Source organism: Primulina tabacum, chromosome 11 (assembly GCF_025594145.1).
Source record: "Primulina tabacum isolate GXHZ01 chromosome 11, ASM2559414v2, whole genome shotgun sequence".
In the NCBI taxonomy this organism is placed as follows: domain Eukaryota; kingdom Viridiplantae; phylum Streptophyta; class Magnoliopsida; order Lamiales; family Gesneriaceae; genus Primulina; species Primulina tabacum.
Window position 1 is genome coordinate 3,009,443 of NC_134560.1, and position 19,178 is coordinate 3,028,620.

The following is a 19,178-nucleotide window of genomic DNA, read 5'->3' on the forward strand; positions in this document are numbered from 1 at the left end:
TATATATATATATATATATAGGATAAGGTTGAGGGGAAAATATGTGTGTGTGTATATATATATATATATATATATATATATATTGATTTATGCTTGTATGGTCTCAGCACATGGTTCTTGATCTTCACTTAAAAGACAAATTTTATTGGCGTTTCTACTGCTGGTGAAATCATAATGCGTATTTTTTTTATGAAAACGTGAGTATGCCGAGAAAGATATAAATCGATTTTCATAAGAATATTGTGCAACATCTGATTAGGAAGAGCCTACAAAAATGTGGCTAGGTGGCGTGTGAGTGTAATATAATGCATTAATGGAGCTTGCCATGTAACTATAGTATTTTCGATCTCTAATGTCCAGGAGCAAGAATGATACAAGAAATCTATCTGCACTGGTTCTGTCTGAATTTTGGTGACAAAACCAGTTTACCTATAAGTCTTCCAAGCCTATCAGCACCAGGACCTGGTCTAAGCTTCGTTACATTTCCAACCTTAGTACACCGTGGTTTTCCTGCGCACCAGCCACCAGGCGTAAAGCTCCCATTTTTTCGCCTCAGCAGTTCTCTGTCGATTTTGTCCAAGACAGGAGAGTCCCTTTTGAATTTACGTGCGAAGGCAGCATTACTAGCATAAATTTTATAAGTGTCGTTGAGGGACAGAGTGTGGGGGTGTTGTTGCGGCGGATTATCCCAAGAAATATAGTGCATGTCATGGTTTACAACAGTTGAAACAAATTCCGGGGCGTTGCAGATGACAGTCTGAAAATAGCCTTCTGGGGAGGAAACAAAGTTGGAGTAATACATGAGCAAAGTTCTGGGAAGATTATCCCAGCCCCATATGCAGTATTCGACAAATGAGCGTGATAAGATCATCCAAGCTGAGCCTGCAAATGGCGATAAAACTCTACATTATAGACATATGTGCACGAAATTTTTATCTGCTAACAGTTGAGAAATGTCGTATTTAATATTTCACCAAGTCTGAAAAAACAGATGCAAGAACTAACCAGTAAACAGTTTAAATGCTGTAGGTAAATTTCTCTTGGGAGAAACCCAAAATACTGTCGGACTTTGTTTTCTGGTAGAGTCCTGGATCAACAATCAATGGCATCGCCCTTTGGTTCCTGCAACGAAGTCATTTTGCATTACTAAGCTTCCATGGCCTCATCTTCTCGACACCAAACAATCCAACTTAACACACAGAAAACTTACGCTTTCCAGCCTAAATTGCTCGTGTGTTCGACAAAATTAAGCTCTCTTTTCAAATCAGAAAATGTGCGAAGAAGATCTGCGAGAACGACAAATTAGTCATATTTCAAGAAACTCTTGCAACAAAGATATAAATCACAGATTCCTTGTAACATCCCAGGAAGAACTCAAAAACTCACCATCTTGAGTCACCAACGGATAATCTGAAGCACTGAGATTAATAAACCAGTCCCAATCTTTATGTCTCTTCAAAAGAATAGCACAAGCGTGAAGAGTACTAGAAACCATGGTGGGGCCTCTATAAGTAACCATATTCGCTTTGCTGTTCATAAAAACATTCCCAACTTTCGCAAAAAGAGTATGATTTTCGACCCTAGACTGGAGCTCCAATCTCTCCTCTGGAGGAGACTCGAGATCAAGATGAACCACATAATAATTCCATGGATGATACAAAGAGTGAAGAGTCCTCCAAAGTTTCTCCAAATCGCCTTTAGAACCAGATATTAAATAAGCAAACTTGGGAACTGAAGGACGAGCTGGAGGGGGTGGAGCTCGATTAAGCTTTGCTTCAGCAAAATAAGGGTCGCTTTGATTGTTCATTAAACGAGAAGGGAATATCGAAAAAACCGAATTGATTGAGTTCAAGGAGGAAACAAGCCCCATATTGAAGGAGGTGGCAAGAAGCAAAATGAATACTAACGAGCTTATAACAAGAGGGAACATCCACTTCTTCTTCTCCATATTCATGTACCCCATTGCTAAAGCTTGTGATCATGAAAGCTAACAAGAAATTCTCATCACAACTGAATTGTGATATCTGATATATTCGTACAAAAGATTTGAACGCAAAAGTGATTTATAATGGTGGGTTGTTGACCCCTATTGTAGCACCGACTGCTGAAACATGAATCAAAGAGTTCTTTGATCGGAACCGAGAAATGTATTATGTTAAAAGGAATCTAGATACAAAAAAAGATCAAAATTTTAGTCATTGTTGAATTCTAAGTTACCTTATACAATTAAGAAAGACCCTTCAAACAACTAGCAAATGACTAAAACAAAATACATTTCTGCACTATTATATTACAAATAAACATCATTTTGCCCAAAGCCAAAAAAATATAGTAAAAATTATTCATCTTAAAATATTATTCTTCTGTGCGTACGGCCGAAAAATTGAGCAGAAAAGACATGAATACAGCATCAATATAATCGAAGCAGCAAACGCTCACAGTCAATCAGAACTAATTTAACAAAAATACATCTGTATTATCTCAATCAACTCATGTGCGAGAAGTTTTTAATAGGACTCGATGATGAAAACCCAAAACAATATAAATCTTGAAAAATTAGCCAACAGTTCACCGACAGAACAGAACAGCAACCAGAGAATTATATAGACGGCAAGGCACAAATCCCAAATCGTTCGTTTAGATCACTCAATCTACGATCTAATCAACCCACAATCCCAGAAATAGAGGGAGAAAAAAACTTATCAGTTACAACAGCAATCACAAGAAGTTCAATAAACTTGAATATCAAAACATCAGCCATTAAAGTAAGCATGAATCTGTATGACAACGAAACACTACAAGTACGTCAGCGACAAAACGAATATGCAATCACCAGCTAAAACCATACAATTCTAATTAAAAAAGCCGAAACTTTATGTTATGTTATTTATTGCCTCACGTTGGTTAAAAAAGCATCAGTGTCCCACGTATATTGTGTATGGGGAGAAAGATCTCGAGGAGAGGAAGAAATACAGCTGTTTGAGTGAAAAAAACACTCTAAAAAATGGTGGGTTTGAGTCGTTCTTCAATATCATAATCTAAAGATTGCAGTGATCACGAAATTTCAGGGAGTGCTTCGTGCGTGTAATTCTGTTACTACGTTGTAGGAGGAAGAAGGATAGGACCAATTAAAAAAGATGATAAAATCAGAGAAAACTATATATTTTGAACCTGTAAATTAGATTGGATTAGACATGGGAAAGCATTGAATCCTGGTGTGCTATTCGGTTTGACCCCAACGTCTTCTTCTTCATTTATAACTTCATTCCGTGGACTTGCAAAATTTAAAGGTCTGCTTCTCCTATTTCCTATTACCTATCTCTGTCAGAGTACTAAGAGTAGTTGATATTTATGCAAAAATTCATGTGACACGATTTCACGAATCGTATTTTATGAGACGAATTTTTTATTTGACTCATCCATGAAAATATATTATTTTTTATGCTAAGAGTATTACTTTTTATTGTGAATATCGGTAGGGTTGACCCGTCTCACAGATAAAGATTCGTGAGATCGTCTGACAAGAAATCTACTCTTATTATTATTATTTTTTATTTGACATATATTTATACATAAAATAAAATATAAATAACGCTAATATAGTGTAAATATCACATCTCTTTGTTTATTATTTGTGCTAAATATCACATCTCTTTGTCAAATTCTTACTATGTTTTATATATTTCTAAATATATACATTCTTAATCAGTAATTATTATTTAATTGAGTTCGTTTTGTATACAATTCTTGGATTGCTTTGATTATATGTATTTTATTTAGAGGGACCCATGAATTCATTTCTGAGGAGGCTATTGAGTTTGGGAAAAGATTTTATCAATAATAATAGTGGTGGAGTCAATGATCTGATTTAAAATTTTGTTAGTGGTTGAGGTTGGTGCATTTGTTATTATTAAACTCGTTATGGTATTTTCCCCCACATATCAGCGAAAATATGCAATTACACACGAAATTTTATGAAATCGTCTTTCACATGTTAATTTTATGTGATATATCTCATTTCCGACTTATGAAAAAATATTGTTTAATTTAAAAAGTAATAATTTTTATTGTAAGTATAGATCGAGTTGACTCGTCTCACGGATAATCTTCACGAGTCCTGCTCTTTAATTTGTTGCAATTTATTTATTTTTATTAATGAATAAAAAATATGTATTTGGGTGTTAATCATATTTTTAATTATAAATGTTAACAACGAGTCAGAGTTTATTCATACGTTTAAAAGGATAAATAAAATCTTTAAAATATTTTCCGATTAAAAGAGCTACAATAGCTCATTCTTGAAATGTTCAAAAATAGATTTAACACCGAGAAATTAAATTGAGTTTGGTTATAAAATCAAACGGGAGAAACTCAAAATAACCCCTCAAAAAATCGATTAAAAATTTTGAAAAATATTTAAAATGTATGCAAGTTGAAGCAATAAGCATGGGATGATTGAAGCATTTTATCAAATATTTTTTATGTAATATTTTGGTATTTGAAACACATTCAACTATGTCTATCAAAAACAATAGCAAAAGCAATTAAATGCGTCATGCATCACTCATTCTTCCCCTTTGAATAATTCACCAGAAAACTTTAATTTTTACAATCATTTGTATAAACTCATTTTGACTTATGACTTATCCATTGTCTAATCGAAACTCCTAGTATAATATCAATTTTAGGCTACAACCTCACAATCTGCATAATGTTTAACGTCTTTTATGTCAAGACTACAAACACAATTTTTAGTGTTTTTTGAAAAGTCGATCACTCTACTAAATTTTGGAACTCATCTCTCTTGTGTATGTGAGTGATTGTGTGTGTGAGGAAATTAATCTATTACGGTGCATATACTATCAAATGTATCCTCATACACAATGGAAAGAAGCTATCACTAAGCTAATATATATATTTAGACTTTCACTTTTGGGCTTGCTCTCATTTTTGCTAATTGATTCATGCAGACTGCTCATGTTTTGAATATCCTTCAAAATATTGTATATGATCTTCAAGATTTTATATATAGCTTCCAAGATTGATATATATATTAGACACTAAAATATGATTGTTGGAAATGTTATGTAATGTTTTTAACATTGCAACGATCATATTTGCCTTTCTGACAAGTTCCTGGTGCAGTCCGATTCCAGAAGCAAAACAGTTGAATGAATGAACAAGTCAGATGAGCAAAACAGTTGAGCGAATGAGCAAAATGGTTGAGTGAAACGTGAAATGGTCCGGTGAATATATCTCTAGATTCGTTTATTTTTGGGTTAAGTGTTGAATATGAAAGTTGTAGTCATTTGCTTAGCTTTCCATATAATTTAAAAGCGTTCAATTTCGAGTATATATGATATAGGCATGCTGAAAATATTAGACTGTGTACACGCTTGAATTTTTTCTACAACTTGTGGAGAACTATCAATTTTATTGCAAAATATCAGCTTCTTAAATTTAGATTCAAACTTCAATGTTTGAATATGATTTTTCGATCATTGTCGTATCTTTACAATGGATGTTGAATCGTTTCATTACGATAATTGAACTTAGAGATATCGCCAAAATACGAGAGCTGGTTTATCGAGCCGACTTGCTCGTGGATGTTTAGCCGGTCGGATGTTGCGATCACTATTTTTCCTCTATAACACACGAATTCGCTCAACTGGCCTGAGATATAATTTCTAGATATTTAAGTTGGCTTTCCAACCGTTTTGGCCGCTAGTCATTTGGATTACTGATTTATGCGATATTATTGAAATACTTTACCTCGCCAGATTTTCAGCTTGACTTTATTTAAGTTTCAGCTTGTCAAATCTCTCAACTTGACATCTTGAAACTAACACTTGAGTAAAATTATATTACAAAAATAAAAAAAAAGTTTTATTATCAACTAAATCAAGATTAGTATTGTTTCTAGAACTCAAAAAGAAACTAACGTGAGTAACTGAATGGGAGAAATTAATACTTGACTTGTTAGTAAAACTAACCGAGATGTGTGTGTTCAATAAAAAACAATAAAGAATGAATTAATTTAAAACAATTTTAAAGAGTTATAAATTTTTTATGTTCAAATGGTAGGAGATAAAAAATAGTATTATAATATAAAATAAAATCATATAGTTAATTTGATTAGATGGAGGGTGATTTAGGCAAATTCAAAATTACACGAAGACTCCGAGTGACTTTTATAGGTTGAAATTGTCATTATTTTTAAAATCAAGCCGGTCGATTCAATCGAGAACCAGGCACGAGTCCGACCTTGAACCTAGTATAAAAATTAATTTTACGGTCGAACTAATCAAGAACCGGTGAGCCGTTTAAAACCGATCCGACCTATTCACCATTTTTAAAATATATTAAATTTTTTTAATAATTTGATTATTTTCGTATATTTATTTTTTATATTTTAAATTTTATTTTTAGTTATAAATGTGATTGATTCAATTTTAAATTTTGTTAAAAATATTATTTTAGTAATAATAGAAGTTATTTTGATTTATTTTTGTTTAAAAATATATATATATATAATTATGTTTGATTATACATATGTGTTTAGATTTTAAGTTTTGGAATATATTTTTGATATTTATATACATATTTAAGATTTAGAATTTTAAAAATATTTTTTACTATTATTTAATATAATATGACATTTTTTCGGTCCGACCATCCGATCGACCGTCCGATTGAATCGTTTGTATAAGGGAGTTCGGTTTGATTATCTGTTTGGTTATGAAAACATTGGTTCTTATATTATATATATAGATATATATATATATATATAGATAATAGATTACTTGAACGATGATTATTAAGCAACATTTTACTTTCCTAGACATGTCTATCTTTTAGAAAATAAAATATGTGAATTTTCAAATTTTAATCAGGACTATTCTCTAAAATTTATTTAGAAATATCAAAATAAGTTTTTAGGCCAATAAAACTTTTAAAACGAGTTGAGGTTGTTTTCTTCCATAAAATAATAGATGGAAAAATCGTCTTTAAGAAAATTAATTTAGATGGACGATCAGGAAGTGACGTCATGCATCACGTCGTCGACTCGCCATGTCTTCTTCCTTTTGTCTTTTATAATTACCAAGCATCTCTCTGAAATTAAATAATATTTTTGTCGAACTTCTAAGTTTTTGAAAAATTTATAAAAGAAAAGTGCATAAATTTTATTTTATTTTTAAAAAAACACTGTAAACTAAAAAATGCTGATCTTGATATATGAATAATATCAATCGACCCAATTAAAAATATTAAAATTTGAATTAACGCAATCCCAACTTAAATATTGTATTTGATCTATTTGAAGAACAAATACCAAAAAATACAATGTGTGTGTGTGTGTGTTATATATATATATATATATATGGCCAAGGACATCAAGCAAATGGCGACAACGTTTTTTTATAGGGGCGACATTAAATTAATGTTTGTAGGCCGCACAGATTAAATTCTAGACGGCTTTTCGTATTATTAAACTTTAGGTGATTTATTAAATTTGAAAAATCGGTTAAATTGCTTAAACCAATATAGATTTATATATATTTAGAAATAAAAATTATAAGGGTTTGAGCTTCACTTTCGTTGCGATTTTTTTGTTTGGCTTTTTTTAATTAATTAAAACTTTGAAAGTGAGCCTAAACATTTACACAATCCCTTTTTCAAGTTTCATTTCAACTTTGAGGAATAAATCATTGTCGGAATTAAATAAAAAAATTAGATGAGGAGCGACACAAAATTTAAAATAGTTTTTTTTTTATCGGTTCGATTTAATCGATTTTAATGACTAAAATAAGTCGATTAAGTTGTCGAAAAAAATTCTAATTTGTTCAGTGTTACTAGTTTTGGTTCGATGGTTCGGTTACAATAGACTTTCGCCAAATCCCGATTGAGCATAATCGATTTTGGGCCTAAAAATAAAAATTGTTGTTATCTAATAGCCATGTTAAAATCTCAATGAGGCTCTTTTACAACTATTTTTGGGCCCTTGTCTGACTTGTTATATTGGTCCATATGAAATTTGACAGGCTCATTAGCCTCATCTTATAATAGTCTGTTAATAAAAGCCCAAATCCAAGAGACATTTTAATATAATTTTAATATATATATCCTAAAATTGACCAATGAGACAGTTGACATAAGTTTTTGGGATATAGAGTAGATAGTATAAGTGATAAGACGGGAGAACAATACATAATTTTTAATTTATATATTTAGATTTGATCGATTCTTGGGATAAATAAATAAATATAACGATATATAATATATAATAATTTTTATTTTTAATAATTATATAATTATAGTTGAATCTTATTTGTCCTGTAAATATTTGAATATGAAAGAAATACTTATTAGCTGTAAATGTAATACTTGGTCTCAACGGTTCAAGTTATAACTAAATAATTGTACCATAAGCATAAACATTATTTTCCAACCTCCCACCAACTAATTTATCATAGGCATCAATTTGTAATTTTGGTGTGTAGATGAGGGCTTTCTAGTAATTTGGTCATGCATCTCGAGTTATCGTGCCAAAAACACCGTCGCCACCGCCCAACAAGGCGGCCGATTCTCCGATCCTTCCATAGAAGAAAATAAGGAAAAAACAATTATAGTTTTTTCATCGACACATTCATTTTCTCGGTTAAAAGAAAATAAGCACAATATAATAATTTGTTTTTTTTAAAAAAAAAAAGATGTAATTTTTATATTTAAATTCAATTTTTGATTTATCAAATGTGATTTATAAACTCTACAAAATAATATTTTACTTGAATTGACATATAGAGAGTAACAAATAAATCAAATGTGTATATAATATTTATTATAAAAAACTTATGTGAGATTATTTTATGAGTCAATTTTGAGATACAAATTTCTTATCCGATATACTAATGAAAAAATATTATTTTATATGACTTTTCACTCTAAATATTTTTATACAAAAATTATGACTTTTCACTCCAAAAATTTTGATTACACTTTAATTATTTTTACTCGTATGATAATAGTGTCAATTAAATTATACATATAATAAAAACCATTTCATATTTAAAATAAAAATATGACTAAAATAAAATTATTTAAGATACAATTAATTTTGTAGTAATTTCAAATCAAATTTGTCGAATATTTAAAATTTATATTTATTAAAATAATTGTGAAAATCATAAATAAAATTAAAGTGAAACTTCTAAAAATTATAATTTATATAAGTACTATTGATAAAAAGTTTTATTTTGAATGTTATATATTTTTTTTTATTAATATACTTTCTGATAACTCAAATTTGTCAATTACTAAAAATACAAAAACTTTTTAAGAAAGTAATTATGAAAAAATTAAAAACTTATATAAAGTGTAATTGATTAAGGATAAATTTAGAATATTGTAGAGATTTCGAATTATATTTTTTTAATAATTTTTAATGGATGGATAATAATATATAATAGAGATATTTAGGAAAATTTGTTTGGTCAATCATTTTTAAAAAATATAATATTCTCAAATGTATAAATACACTGCAAAAATTCATTTTTTTTTTAAAATAATTAACTAAGGTTAGATAACAAAATATACCCTAAGCTACGTTTGGTTGGAAGAATAAGATAAACTAATGATTAGTATATAAATGATAAAGAAAATGATAGTGGTAAGATTGTAATATATGATGTAAAATAATATTATGTTTGGTAAGATTTTTAAGTGTAGGATAATTTTGAATTTTTTGATGAAAAGACAAAATTGCTCTTTCCCAACGCGGCGGCGGTGACGGCGACAGTCGCGGCGGTGGCCGGCCGGCCGGAAACGGCTGACGGGGCGGCGGCCAGAAATGGTCGGCGCCGGCGGTCGGGCGGCGGTCCGTCGGCGGTCGGTGGCGGGAAGTGGTGGTGAGTTTGAATATAAGAGAAATGTAAAATTGAAAAAATAGGAGGTATTAAGAGTTGGATAAATAATCCTATGGGGTGAGGAGGTATTATTTTAACCTATCTAATATAATCTAATCATTCATAGGAGGGATTGACTTGGTTAAATAATCACGCGTACCAAACAGCTGACTAGGCAGGATAAAAAAAATAATCCCGCCTAATCACGCGTACCAAACGCTCCTTAAAGATAATATATATAAAATTGTTAAGGAGTAGTTGTATTTTTATATTAATTTGGTTTATTTTAATTATGATAAACTTCAAGGATGTCAACGTAATTAATCCATATATAAATACTACATAATTTCAACTATTTTTTTTAAAAAATTTTTACTGTCGATTATCGTATTAATGTTATTAAAAGAGGAACCATTTAAAATATTTTAATATACTTATAAAGTAGTTATTTTTATTTAATATTTGTCATCTCCAAAACAATTACATTACATTATCATAGAAATCGTTTTAAGACAAAAGAAGATATTTTGTTTCATCTTTTGTAATTCAATGGTGTGACCCGAACCTTGTCTCCTTTCTCATTCCGCGTTGAAGCATCTTTTTACCAGAACTATAACCACGGACCGAAATCCCGGTAATCCCACCATTAATGGTGTTGGGTAATAATAATAATAAAAATAATAATAATTGTAATTTTCAAGATTTTGTTTCTTCTTTTTTATTTCTAACACAGGCGTAAATTTCTGTCTCTATATATATCTACCTTTTTTCGTCTCGTGAATTTATCCCATTTCGGTAATCAAGAATTTAGCTTTCTTTCATTTTCTCTCTCCATCTCTCTCTAAAAAGGCTGCGATCTGTTGTCTTTCTCTCTTTCTTTAGAGGAGGGTCTCTCCTACAAATCTCCGCCGTAATTTTCTTGGCTATTTATTACTGGTAAGTTTATGCCAGTTTTGCGCCATTTGATGGGAACCCACTATTTTTTCTAGCCTTTTTTTGCTACTCTTTGATTGTTTTTTTAGGTCAAATTTGGAATTCTTATTGCTCTTCACACCCTCTTCTTCGATATGTTGGGTTCTTGATTTTTTTGGTGAATTTGGGTGGTATTGATTTGATCGAGGAGTATGAGGGGTTGACTTTATTTTCCTATGTCCGAAATTTCCATTTTTTTTTTCTTATGAAGATACATAGATGAACTAATCTTTTAAGTTTAGGTCGATAATCCGAAACTGTTGCATTCATTTACGCGGTTTCTTGAACATTTCTTTGGTGATTTTTACCCGTATGTGCATTCTCACGTGTTATTATTGTATGAATGATTTGCGTGTTATGTCTGATGATTTGCTGTTAAAAATTAAAATTTCTACGGTTGATTTCCTACCGAGATTGATCTATATCATTTTGGTGTTTCAAACATAGTGGCTTTATTCGATTTGTGCTCGTAGTATTTAATTTGTAATTATCTATTGGGGACATCTTGATTTCGAGATTACGCATGAATTAGAATTCTTGAATTTTCTTGGTGCTAACTTATTTTTTCTATTTCTAGATTCCATCTGATAAGAAGTGGAAATTTGAGTGTTAATGGGACAATGCACCAATCCAATTAACTTTCTTAGCCTGAGTTGATTTCCTTAAACATCATAGTTAAGATTGTGCACTTGTTTGATCTAAGACTCTGGGTGATCTTCGTTGATCAATGTTCCTCGAACAGATCATTTTCTTGTTGATAAAATATTTCCTTTCGGGAATTCATCTATTTTGTAAGGTCGATTGTTTGATGACGGTAATTGCTTTCTGGTGTAGGTTTTGAGAATTTACTGCATTTTACCGTAGCTTTTGTTGCATAACATGGGTGTGGAGGTTGGGGAATCTAACTCAGCTGTCAACATGGAAAATGGAAATGAAGCCAGCATTGCAGTTGAAAATGGAAAAGTAAATATAAATTTCGGCTCTCATGGTGTGGAAGAGCCAGTTAAAGGAGAGTCTCCTAAAGTTTTTGAGTCCAGTATCCCTAAGGATGCAGTAGACGAGTGGCCAGAGCCCAAGCAGGTACACTCGTTTTATTTTGTTAGGTACCGGGCATTTGAAGACCCAAACCTGAAGAACAAACTTGATCTGGCTGACAAAGAGCTTCAGAAAAGGAATCAGGATCGATTGAAACTTGTTGAAAAATTGAAGGCTAAAAGGGTAAGCTGTGGTATTGTGTTTTAGCTGAGACTATACCAGTTTTTTCATTGTTTGCCCCTTTAATGCCGCGCTTTGTTGATTTGTGTTGTTCTTTTACAATCTGGGAGAACTTTTCAGTGTTAGAAGGTCTACATTTAAGTAACTATAAACACATGAGTTATGATGATGTTAAATCATGTGAATGTACCTCTGATGGTTGGATGGGCTCTAGCCATGCCTCCTCCCTCCTCCCTCCTCCCTTTAAATTGGTTCGTCCTATTAATCTGCGCGATGTTGCTACCGAAAGTTTACTTGATCTATCCACTTTAGTCTTATTTTAATTATTCTACATGTTCTCATGGTATTGATTCTGGAGTTAGTGTGCAATATAGATCTGTAGCGCCCTTATCCGAGTCACTGCTAAACCAACCAACATGCATAATTAAATTTGATAGCAACAATTAAATAGCGAAAACCAAATCACTTAATAATGTTACAACCCAAACGAAAACAGACCAATTATCTCATTGTCTAGTTGAATTTCTCGGGATAATGTCATCTGAAGTAGATTGAGTGGTCCATTTGCAATTTGGTGGATCCCAACATGTTAATCCTCAACTAATCAATTACATAAAAATGCTTAATTAACAACCCTTTAATCATGTCTTAATTAGCACTTCATTCAAATAATGATTCGGGTCATTACAATATCTAATTATGAAAAGCAAACAACGAGAACTTAAATGACACCAAGTGTGTGTTGCAGGGGGATCGAGCCAATATAATAGCTCAATTAAGGTCTTTGGGCATCGAGAATAAACAATTCAGGACATTTATGGACGAAAAAAGGAAAGAAATGGAACCTCTCCAGCAGGCTCTGGGTAAGTTGAGAGGTCCTGCCGGAAGTAGAGAAAGGGCTTCCGGTATATGTTCATCTGAGGAAGAACTCAATGATCTTGTAAGATTTTATATAACTGTATTTTTTATTATTTTCACGTAGTATATATTACAGCGATTCTTTATATGTTATTTCCGAGGTTATGTAACTAACATTTTTATTATTGCTGAATGGCTCAGATTAAAAGTTTCCAATACCGCATTCAGCACGAAAGCATTCCTCTCAGTGAAGAAAAACAAATCCTTAGGGAAATCAAACAGCTCGAAGGTACAAGGGAAAAGGTTATTGCAAATGCAGCTGAGAGGGCGAGGATTCAGGACTCGTTAGGTGAAAAAGAAGCCATTCAGGACCAGGTCAAAGTAAGAATCTAGTCCCTTGACATTTTCATGTTTAGAATCTTCACGAGTTCCATTTATCAGTAGACTAATACTTATTTTTTGGTATTTTTGCAGCTGATTGGAGTTGATCTTGATGGAGTTCGAAAGGAAAAGCAAGTGATTAATGTCAGACTGAAGCAGCTTGAGGATGAAAAACTGACAGTAGAGAAAGCGATCAAAGCTTTAGAGGAGGAATTGACTGCACTTACTGAAAAGAGAGACAAGACTTTCGAAAACATTAAAGAATTGAGAAAGCAGCGAGACGAAGGGGTACGCTTCTTAAATTTATGATCACTATAATTCAATTTAATATTGATACGCGTATGATTATTTAGATTTACAGCTATATATGCAATGTATTGACTACGACCCTGATTTTTTGGACTATCTGTTTTCCATGACGTGATTTTAGCATGCACCGACCATTTATACTGTGTATCAAGAGAGAGCCCCTTGTTTGAGCTCACTCGGCCAAAATACCCACTACATCATACCAAATACAAACTATATCATGCCGATCCTTTCGATCTCTTGACAAACATATCCATTGTATTTGATAAAGTTTGAATGTTATTAAAATTATTGTAGAATAAAAATAATTAAATTTTCACTATATCCTTGTTACTTCATTATTAAGAAATCATCTAAAATAAATATATTATATTAAATCTTGATTTATGAATATTATTATAGTCAATAAGGTTTGAATCTTAATAAATTTCGAGTTAAATACTCATTATCATATTATTAAACTTGCAATACATTTTGGTTTATAATCAAAATGTTTCTTTTTTCAATTGTTAGTTTTATTTGTTGGCTATATTACTTAAAAAAATCAGTGTCAAAATGTTTTTAAAAATCACACAGTAGTTAGTGAAAACCTATAATCAGATGTGTGTCGGGCACAAGGTGCAACGAGGCTGAAACGTTGCTCAAATGCAAGTCAAGGCTCAGCATTTCAATAAAGTTCATGCTTGGGTTGTGAAACACAATTCTTTAGTATCTTTAAAGCTCAAAACGCTTTTTAAGTACATCCTAAATTTAGTGATGGTAAATTCAGCATAACATGTAAGGCTATGATCTTCCATTTTTGTTTAGAAATTACGACTATCTGTTTTTCTGTGTTTAACAGAATTTAAAGAACCTGATAAATGACATAGGATGACATAATCTTCACAGTTTAGATATTAATATATTAGCGCCAAAATCCCTTACTTTGATAAGCACATGCCTTGTGCTTATGTTCTATGATGCTTGTTGCCTCAGTGAGACCTTAAGCCACCAATAACTATGCCACAGATTTAACTACAATAACAATACTAGAGAACACTTGCACTGATATGCAATTGTGAAACGTTGTTTCTTAATTGTTCATCATGTGCTGTTGTTGATTCTTTTATATATGACGCTAATAGGAAGAAAAGTTTATCCCTTTATATAGTCTTTAATGTGATAAAATATGATGGATAGTCGTCGTAAATGGACTCGTTACTTGATTGCTTTTCTATTTTTCTTAGTAGCTTAAATCTGAATATTTTTTGCCATAAAGTCATTCTTGGAAACAATGCCATATTCACAATTTCGATCATTATGAAATTTCTATTCCATCTTTCAGAATTCTCCCTTGCATCAAAATCGTGTCATCTTGACCAAAGCTAAAGTACTTGCAGTTAACAAGGATGTTGTGGCCCTGAAGGATCTTTCAGATACAGAGGTTTGGAGGATAATGTTCTTTTAACTAGTAACTCAACGTCATTATTTTGTAATAATTTATTTCACAGTTCTCCGTTGTTCCCTCAATCAGGTTGGGAACTTCATGAACCTCTGGAATAATAATAAGGCTTTTCGGGATGATTATGAGAGAAGAATCTTGTCCTCTCTTGATGCGAGGCAGTTGAGTAGGGATGGTCGGATGAGGAATTCGGAGGAGAAACCACTGGTGTCAGTAGAGGTGCCCACTCCATCTGTGCCAGAGGTGGTAAAAACAACTTTTAAACAACCCCCAAAGCAAGATTTGGTCTCCGCGGCTAAAGGAGATGCTTCGGAACAGAAAGATCAGAATCCTAAGAATGCTAAAAGCAATAAAGGAAACAATAAAACAGAACTCGCCTCGGAGAAGATTGAAGAGCAAGACAGGGAGGAAGTGTTTCAGTCTGATAAAATCCAGAAGGATTCTCTCCCCAGGAAGGAAGAATTGGATGAAACTAAGCTGAAAGAGCTTAAGAAAGCAGAAGAGATGGCCAAGCGCATTCAGACAGAAGAAAGGAGGAAGAAGTTGGCAGAGAAAGCTGCGGCCAAAGCAGCTAAAAAAGCTGTGCAGGAAGCGGAAAAGAAGCTCAAGGAAATTATATCTTTTTTTTTTCACACACTATTTCCAACTAACAATTTTTCAAGCTTTGATACTGAAGTTATTTTATTCGAATTTATACAGGAGCGTGAAAAGAGAGCAAGGAAGAAGACTGGCACCACTGCTGCTGCTGTGGATTCTGAAGAGCCGTCTGAAACAAACGAAGAAGTTGTTGAACAGGAGATGGTCGAGGAAAAGTACGAAACTCCTGTTCCCCACAAGATCAAGGCTCGTAAAGAAAACCCAATCAGGTATAGAGCACGCCCCAGAGGCGGTCTGGATTCACTTCCACCAAAGGCCATGCTCAAACGCAAGAAGGCGACAAACTATTGGATGTGGGCTATTTCTGCTGCTCTGGTGGTTCTTGCACTTATGGTTGTTGGCTACAGCTATCTTAGTTAAGGTAGTGGAGAGGAAACAACTCTTGAGAGACTGTTATACTATGGTAGTGGGCGATAGTTTTTGGCGTCCTGTGTACTAGGATGGAGTTTGAGATACTTACAGCAGAGAAACTGTGCAACTCTTTTGTTTTTTTGGATTGTATTTTCAATTTTGCTCCTAAAAATATTGTTGAAACCTTCGTTTACTACTGCAAGCTGTTATGGTATGGTATGTAGAATTGGATACTATGCGTAACTTTGTTGTATCAAGAAAATTATGATAAAGTTTAGCAATAGTTGCAAATAGATTAACAATTTTTTCACGGTTTGGCTTTTGAAATTATGAAACAGAATTAGGGATGACATTACTGCCAACTTCTATTACATTGTAGAATAAGGAACTTAAATATATCAATTTTGAAAAAAAATTCTTAAAAATATCTATTTGTCTTGAAAAAAACAATATTGCTTAATATAAGAATATCAACCTCGTATCTTTCAGGATCAGCTTACTCAGAGATATGTTCACCTGCTGCTCAGCATTTTTCTCGAATTCATGAAGTTCTAGATGAGAGGGGAGTGGCATCAACTCTGAATTCTGGTTTTTTAATACCTTGGTAAGGGGATGTGTTCTTATTAACCGTGGAGTTTTTGTTTTAAAGGTAATACGTACCAGCTAAGTAATCACCAATTAAGTATCTTCCCCGTTTATTACAAAACACCAAATTGATTAGAAGAAGCCATTAAACTCATTTTTATATCCATGAAACTAAATCCCTATTGGTGATCAATCTGAATCAAATGATGGGCTATGATTTTTTTACTTGTGCAGCAAAGAGCGCCTCATGGTAGCACCTGGATTGGATTTGTTTGCTGTGAGTGATGAGAAGTTCATGGACATGTTTACGGCTCCTGGAGCACTAGATTTACTTCAGAATGAAAGATAGTCGCTTCATAAACGCCAGAAAATACTGCATTCTTGCTTGAATGAATTCCAAAAATGTTGCAAGATCACTTTGACACAGCCATATCATATATAATATGTTGGTTTCTATGATTCGACTTGCCTTCTCACACAGAGTGAATTGGCTTACTTTGTATCATTAAACGAGTGTGAGTTATCTTATACTTTCGTTCACTTGAAATAAACGTGCGAGTTCTTATGGTCATTGTTTTGTTTACTATATACAATAATGTATTACTATAATAAAATAAACATGTGATAGCTATATATCAACAATTATCAAAACCACGTCACATTTTCAAACGAGATATGTGATAAAAATAAAATTGAAAATTATAGATATTGTTATTATTATTATTTTTAACTCTGATTATAATAAAACTCTATCAAAAAGTTAGATGAAATAAAGATACCAAGACTTATCATCCACGCCGAATGCCTAGCCTACGATATTGTCACATATACTAATCAATGGATTAATTAATTAGATGGAGTGAAGTCAGATATTGACAAAGTTAAGTGGCTCGAAATGCAGGGATGCGAAGCCTGAGATATTAGGTTAGCCATGGAGGGAATAATTAAAGCTGACATTAAAGGGAGGTCAAAGGAGATGGCTAATGGATGAGTTTGGTTAAATTTGGGATGGGCTCTGTCAAGAAGAAACTAGACGTGCGACCCGACTGACTCATTTTCGGACTTTTTCTGTCCTGTCAGACGGGTTTAATTTGAGTTGGACCCACCAACCCGCCCAACACGACAGAGAAAAATTATAGATCAATCGATATAGTATTTCGAATCACAGTCCCTTGGACAATTTTGATCAGCCGAAAGCGAGGCTGGAATCTTGGGTTTTTAAACTTGTAAAAATCGAAAGTACTCGATCGAAGCAAATACCCCTTGTTCAAGGCTGTCGATGAGGTCGAAGTATTGGCGGCACTGCACCTAACCCTTTATTGTACTGGAAGCGGCCACAATGGCGGAGAGAGACTTGAGGGCACCTGAGCAATGCCAAAAACAATTTAATCTATTAATTTTGACCCAATTTGTAATTAACCAAGTGACTCGATTTGCACAAATAATAAATGTGTTCTCAGCCCATTTAGAAAGTGGTCTTAAAAAAACGAGGTATGAAGATTTTCATCTTTTCTCTCTTCTGTCGGAAAAACGAGCTCTTCCTCTGATTTGGTCTGGCGGCTTTTTGTGCACTGCTACTGCGTTCAGTTACTTTTAACTCTAGTATTTTTTACATTTCTTAGGTATTTTTCGATTGGTTTTCATGATTCAATTCAAGAGAAAAAAGGAGAAACAATATTCTATCATTTTTTAAGCCAAGAATTGATAATCCTTAATCATCTGAGACGACCGAGACTCATGCATCCATTTATATGGAAGAGCAAAAACCTCCTTTTAAATCTTGAAGAGTTAAGTTCAATGAAACTTTCCTTGAACTAGATCTTGAATTGCATATTTCAATGTGACGACATCTTGTTAATTACCGTGATGAAATTAGACGAATTTATATCAAAATGGGCCGAGCCATATCAACCTAAACTTCTGGAATACCCACAGTCTGAATAAGAGCTAAATTGTCGATTTCAATATAAATGGTATAAAAAGTTTCATGGTCAGAGTACTCTCCTACGAATGATGCAATATTTTGTTTTTCATGCTATCATTTTGAATTAAGTTAAGTTCAACAATATTTCTTTACAATTGAAGGGTTTAGAAGTTAGATAATGGAGTCAAGTGTGTCTCTTTTTCTCACATGAGAAGTTCTAACTCCACACAATAAATCTTTAAATATGTTGTTGATTTGATTAATTTAACTCGGCGTATAGATAAATTTATGAGTCGATAAACTTATGAACGGATTCAAAAAAATCGATCAAGGCTTGAAACAACAATTGAGAACATTCATTGACTTAGTTTGCAAGCATGTGGGTTGAGATGTTTATGATGAATCTTCGTATTTCTAAAATCGTGGTAATTTCATTGAGATGTTAAACTTTTGAGAAAATAGAATGCTAATATTGATTATGTTATCTTAAACAATATTGATTATGAAATGCAAGGTATACATCATTAGAAGTTCAAAAACAAATCTTGTATATTATTGGTAACATAATCAGAAATAAAACCAG

The 19,178-nt window shown here is 32.6% G+C and overlaps 1 protein-coding gene and 1 pseudogene across 3 annotated transcripts; one reads left to right on the forward strand and one right to left on the reverse strand.

Moving 5' to 3' along the window:
- Positions 1-212: 212 nt before the first annotated feature.
- On the reverse strand, positions 213-3,289 carry LOC142517921 (beta-glucuronosyltransferase GlcAT14A-like; annotated as a pseudogene).
- Positions 3,290-10,466: 7,177 nt separating this feature from the next.
- LOC142517706 (proton pump-interactor 1-like) lies at positions 10,467-16,363 on the forward strand. 3 transcript variants are annotated; one of them, XM_075620092.1, is made up of 7 exons: positions 10,467-10,536; positions 11,709-12,092; positions 12,838-13,029; positions 13,149-13,328; positions 13,422-13,616; positions 14,962-15,060; positions 15,151-16,363. In XM_075620092.1, exons 2-7 carry the CDS (start codon positions 11,754-11,756, stop codon positions 16,093-16,095), a joined length of 1,950 nt encoding a protein of 649 aa, XP_075476207.1. In that variant the 5' UTR covers positions 10,467-10,536; positions 11,709-11,753; the 3' UTR covers positions 16,096-16,363. The 3 variants fall into 3 exon arrangements, with proteins under 3 accessions (XP_075476207.1, XP_075476205.1, XP_075476206.1); XM_075620090.1 differs by lacking the exon at positions 10,467-10,536 and adding an exon at positions 10,588-10,842 and having other exon boundaries at positions 11,717-12,092; XM_075620091.1 differs by lacking the exon at positions 10,467-10,536 and adding an exon at positions 10,672-10,838.
- Positions 16,364-19,178: the final 2,815 nt, after the last annotated feature.